The sequence below is a fragment of the Solanum pennellii genome, chromosome 1 (assembly GCF_001406875.1).
Source record: "Solanum pennellii chromosome 1, SPENNV200".
Taxonomy (NCBI): domain Eukaryota; kingdom Viridiplantae; phylum Streptophyta; class Magnoliopsida; order Solanales; family Solanaceae; genus Solanum; species Solanum pennellii.
The window spans coordinates 93394382-93400381 of NC_028637.1; the positions used below are offsets into that span (position 1 = coordinate 93394382).

The window sequence follows — 6000 nt, forward strand, 5'->3', positions numbered from 1 at the left end:
TACTCATTTTATTTAAAACTTGTTATGGTTTTCTTTATAATGTAGATTTCAAAGTATGACATTGGACAGCGTATGAAAATGCAACGAGCTTTGAGTTTCATAAACTAATCAACAAACTATAAAGTGATATACAGTACCTAAGTTCTGAGAGGACTCCCAACGGAGTTGCTGATTTTACAGTCATACCTTCAGTCTGGATAATGATCTTGATCCCTTTCGATAAAGCTTACTGATTCACAGTATGCATCGAACTACGACCTTAGCTCTGCAAACCTCTGTCTCACGGCATTGGCAAGTTTCCACTCACCAATACTTGTCAGGCCTTCGACAACCTTTTGCCTTGACCTTATGTATGGTATAAAGCCTCTCTTGGTCATTTCTATCACAATCTTACCAGCTAAAAGAAACTGCCGGCTCTCTAAGCACCCTTCAAGGACTGACTGGTAGCACTCGAATCCAACATGCACACCCTCATTTGTTAAGAACTCAATTACTTCAATTGCTCTCCTTATCTCTTTGTTAGCCCGTATTGCTGCCAAAGCTTTGACCAAAGTTTCATTTCTGGGGCTCAAGCCAAATATGGCAACCATTTCATTCAATGACTTTATGATAGCAGACGTCAGTCTTAGCTCGGACAAGTTGTCAATTAAAGAACCGTAACAATCCAAATCTGGACTACAACCAGCACGGCCCATGCCCTTCAATACATTAACTGCTTCATCTATCTGATCAACCTTACAAAGCGATGAGATCAGGTAATTGCAAGTGCCACAATCAGGTGCATATCCAATATCCTGCATTTCCAACAATATGCTTGAAACAGAATGGGATTTACTCCGACGTTCCATCCATGCAGTGGAGAGTAGGAGGTGAGTTTGAGGTACCGGAATGCAGCCAGAGCGAAGGGTACGCTGGAGAATGGCAAGAGCAAGTGGGAGAGGATTTGAGGTTTGGAGACTGTAGGAAAGGAGGCAGGAATATGCAATTTGAGGGCGATAACGAGGCCTGATCGGAGTAAAAGACTGTAAAATTTCGTCAACAATTCTGACACCTGTGTTTTCAGGAAAATTGGATAAAAATGAAAAGGGATTCGAAGTGCGGTGAAACCCTTCCGAAGAGCTTAGAATATCAGGAATCTGTTCATATCTTTTATCTTCCACCACAGCTTTAATGGATTCTTCAAGCATTCTTGCTGAAGAGATAAAAGAACGACAAAGAGGACGAACAGAGAATTGTAGCTTTGCAACAGCCATCACCCTGTTCCAGTTCTTCTTATTTTCCTCTCAAATGTAAATAAAATTAGTCGCACATAAACTGATCAAACACGAAAGCTGATCTTTTTAATTGGAATGAACAGCTTAGTCTCGGCTCAGAATGCTTGAATTACCTACACCTGCAGAAGGGGTTTACAGCAATTGGACACATGATATAGCAAAATGAATGAAGAACAGAAAATATGTCACAGTTTTCATTGTGGCATAACATCGAACAGGTTGCAGGCATAAAATGGGACACAAATAACAAACTCTATTTTGGAAAGATTCAAAAACATACAAATTCAACATTCTATCGAGTGGAAAAGGAGAGAAGTTATACCTGATCTGACTAAACACTATCACGCATCCGTATGCTTCTGCAGTTTTTCTTCTTCGGTTTCCAACATTTTACAACTTCTATACTTACTTTAAACTATGAGGTGTTGTTATTATTCTCCTAATTTATTTGTTTATATTTTCAAATCACAATTCAATTTAATCAATAACGTTATATTCAATTAAAAGAAGGATCAAATGCTTGAGTGTTTTATTTTTATTTTTTACATTTAAGATTATAATTTTTTTAAAAATGTAAAGAATACTACTTATCGTATGAAGTTCTCTTAAAAATACATATTATACAAATTACAATGAATTAGCTAAATGAAAAGAAAAATAATACTTTTGTATAATTCATATAATATCTTCTTCATCTTCCAATATAATAATTATTGCCTATATACAATTTATATGAGTTTGTAGACTAAATAATTGCCTCTGAGTTGTTACTTCATCTTTCAACACCTCTTTTTTTCTTTTTCTTTTTCTTTTTAAAGTCTACCCATTGTGAAACTTCCTGTAATTGCACTTTGCACTTATATTCATTGTTACACGACTTTCGTCAGTGATCATAATTCATTTAGTTGATTATGAGACCATTTTGTTGTTTTAATTGATCATAAATTATCAGTGCTCTGATAATGGAAAAAGAAAAACTAAACGTGAAAATAAATAAGTTGAATCCTCGTAATTAAATAGACACATATCCTAGTCACAATATTTCAAAGACATAAAAGTGATAATTCCTTAAAAGTTCTGAATTCTGGCATCTTTTTTTGACTTTTTTCCAAGTGTAATACCGCAAAAATATATATATTAAAAACACCTAGTTTAGGGAACATGAAATAGTAATAACTAGTTTAGAAAGATAAATTACAAAAGAGAAGAAAAATCAATAAAACTTAATAGAAGGTTCGTCATCTCAATATGATGATGTAAGAAATGGCCACAAGAGCCAAAATGTACCACAACTGCAATGGCGGAAATGAAGACGCTCTATAACTATCAGCAAAGTTTATTTCTCTGCCCCCAGCTGCAAAATTCAACATTAACACACGGTTAAATATATTTTAATTTCTATCAATTTTTTAAAATAGATATACATATATACATATGATTTTTGAAAGTTAGCGAGTGCACGTACAACCCTCCAGATTCACGCCCCTGACTGATAATGTCTGGAGGGCCGAAAGAATTCTGAATCATGTTTACTCAGTGTGAAATCAAGTTATGGGTTCAGCTTCATCAAATTTAGATCGAATAAATTATTTGAATGAACAAGAGAAGAAAATGTTATGTCTCACTTACCACAATCTCTAGTAGAATTACTAGTGATTGAACAAATGCACTGCGACATCTCAGTCTCTACATCAAATCCACAAGTCCCACCAGATTTAGCGCACCGGCCACATCCAGTGTCCGGCACGCTAAATGACAATTTCATCCCATAAAGCCAATCCAACGGCCCAACACCTTCCAATCTATCCGTATTATAAACACTCGTATAATGCGTGCAATCCAATATATCCATACTCATATACTTCACCGTTTCATAACTCGTGAAACAACACGCCGGCGTACTGTTGGACAGCAAATGAAACAACTTAAACGATGTGCACGAACCGTAGAGTTCGTCACACGAATGACCGGAGAAATTAAAACAGAGCGACTTGTAATGGTTAAGTACCGGCGAATCAATGGAGCAATTGACGAGGACGAAGACCGTGTCAGGCGTAGGCGGGATTATAGCTGATTGAATTTCTGACATTTTGAAGTCGTGGTGAGGTTGTAGGATTGAACAAGTAGACATTGAAGGATCGAATATCGTCATGGTTTGCTTTTCGTAGTCGATTGATTGGACTTTGTAATTTCCTGACGGTGTTAGGAAGAATAAATCAGTAGCGGAGCAATTCAGCATGTGACGATACTGCGGGGCGCCGCAGCCATCGTCGATGCTGAACGGGTAGTTTATGGGAATGTTGTTACAGAAATTGCGACATGTTGAGTGAATTTGTGGGGATTGTGATAGTAGCAACAGAATGAGGTATATTGTTAGATGATTGAATGTGAGAAACGATGATTTTGAGCTAGCCATTGGTAAAGGTGAAAGAAAGGGAGTTTTAATTTGTTGTGAAAGGTTTTAGATTTGCAAAACACAGATTTCAATGAGTAACTTCTTTTTTTTCACACGAAAATTTCAAAGTTCTTGCAGAAAGCAAATGGTGAGCAGCTGTCCGCAATTTTCTCCTATTAACAGTTAATTTTTTGACCGTTGGGCCCGCCGTTTCACTGTCTTTTACAGGGCTCCACACTGGAAAAAAGAATCAGTATTCGATGATCAAGAAATGAAGAATTCTTTTTTCTTATTCAAGGGAAAGGAATAAAGGACAACCACTTTCAATTTCTTTAGCACATTGATCGATTCCCGATCAACGCTTCTTAGTTGAGCTTGTTGCAATGTGGTATTTAATGTCAGCTGGTCATTTTTCCAGCATTCCCCAATAGCGAAACAGTTAGGTAGAAGTGGAGTGCTAGTATATAGCAAATCAACAAGAGAAGTGATCTACAAGGATTTGAAATTTGGCTTGCGGGAGGTGACAGCTATCCATGGAATTAGTTGAGGTGCATTGGTTCGGACTCCACGTTCATCAATAGAAAAAATTCCAAAAATATTTCAACAATCACGGGTGTGATCTAGTGGTCAATGAAATGAAACAAATTATATGATCTCTCAATTAAATTTTAGTGAAGGCAAGAAACAATTTTTTTTTTGTCGAAAGATTAACCTGATATATATGTTGATAGAAGATGACATATACCCAATGAAATAGTTGAGGTACGGCAAGCTGGCAGTACACTACTATTATAAATTTTTTTTAAAATGTAAGAATGATTTTTGATTGGTAAAAGAGCAAGAATATTCTATTTGCTATTGTAATATTCATATTCTTTTGAACGCAAGTTTCATATTCTGACAGGGTGTGTGTTATTTCAGGAATTTATGATAAAGACCCTTTAATTTTTATTACTCCAGTATGGAAAATAATTGATTTTGAGAACTTTTTAAAAAACAAGCTTTTATCACATGAAAACATGTTAGCTACGTATCAACTTTGATGCTTCTTTAAGCGTTCCTCTGAACTTTCGAATTTGCTTGACTAGAAAGTTAGCATTAAATTTTTAAATTGGTGTCTTGACAAGTACTCTTTTGACCTTTTCTTCTGTCACAAAGGTAAGTTCTATAATTTTCTTATATGTAATGTTTAATATATTTTGTACATTTGGATAAAAATGTTTTTAATTTTTGAAGTCGAGACCTTTTAACAGTAGATGAGGAAAAAGTATACACACTTTGGGTGAGTTTGGTATGATATGAAAATGTTTTTTTGCACAAATAAGTGAATTTTACTTGTTTTTGAGTGTTCTATTAGTAAGGAAATTTTTTTCCAAAAGCATTTAAATATAGTAGTGACAAATACTATGCCCCCACCCCCCCCACCCCCTCACCCCCAAAAAAAAAAACACGAACCCTTGCTTCGTGACTCCGACTCAAAATCCAAGCCAAATCTGGACTAAGCCTAACCCGTACCCAACAAAGACCCCACCATGACTAGGGACCCGACGTCGACTCGAGGCCTAACCCTAACATGAGACCGGCATTGAAACTTCAAAGTGGGTTGATGTGAAATTTTGTAATTCTGGTGAAAACAAGGCCTAAGGATGAAGTGCCACAATCATAATCATTTAGTACACCTACTTTCCATTAGTTTTTTTTTCTATTCACACTCTTCTTTTTGAATGCATTTGACTTTTAATTGAAGATTTTTATAAAAATATATGGTCTACATAAATATTATTTTTATCATAGCAGTATTTATATACACGATATTTTACTGTACATCCGGTATAAAAGTGTATAAGAGATACTTATACACATTTTTACACTTTTATATAGATCGGTTTATGTAAAAAAATTGGTATTTGATCTTCCATGAACTTCAATTATGAATTTTAAGCACATATTTAAAAATATCCTTTTCTACGACTAGTATGAACAAATACAATTCATCTTCAACTCAATATATTTTGAAGTAATACAAAAAAGTTTTGATATCTACTCGTCTATAAAAGAAAAAATATAAATAATTAAGGTTTAGCTCTTTATTAAGTGCAAACAACATCTCCTTGCAAATTAGCATGTAAACAATCTTTAATCTAATACTTTGTTTGGATCATTGTTATCCATTGTTTTATATTGTATAGTAGTGTATTGTATGGTAGATACAATATTTTGTTACACTGTATTGTTTGTTGTTGTTTAATAACATTTTAATTGTTTGGTTTGGTAGTATCGTACTATATTGAAATTTATAAATTTACTATAATATTCTTAATTATGCTATGG

General features: G+C 34.7%; 2 protein-coding genes across 2 annotated transcripts; both read right to left on the bottom strand.

Moving 5' to 3' along the window:
• Positions 1-75: 75 nt before the first annotated feature.
• Positions 76-2216, bottom strand: LOC107016167 (pentatricopeptide repeat-containing protein At1g06270). Its single transcript, XM_015216657.2, has 2 exons — positions 1597-2216; positions 76-1393 (listed from the first exon to the last, which is right to left on the bottom strand). The coding sequence occupies exon 2, from the start codon at positions 1251-1253 to the stop codon at positions 252-254; it is 1002 nt and encodes a 333-aa protein (XP_015072143.1). The 5' UTR covers positions 1254-1393; positions 1597-2216; the 3' UTR covers positions 76-251.
• A 164-nt stretch (positions 2217-2380) lies between these two features.
• LOC107029345 lies at positions 2381-3993 on the bottom strand. Its single transcript, XM_015230740.2, has 2 exons — positions 2904-3993; positions 2381-2628 (listed from the first exon to the last, which is right to left on the bottom strand). The coding sequence occupies exons 1-2, from the start codon at positions 3688-3690 to the stop codon at positions 2513-2515; spliced, it is 903 nt and encodes a 300-aa protein (XP_015086226.1). The 5' UTR covers positions 3691-3993; the 3' UTR covers positions 2381-2512.
• Between the last annotated feature and the right edge of the window lie 2007 nt (positions 3994-6000).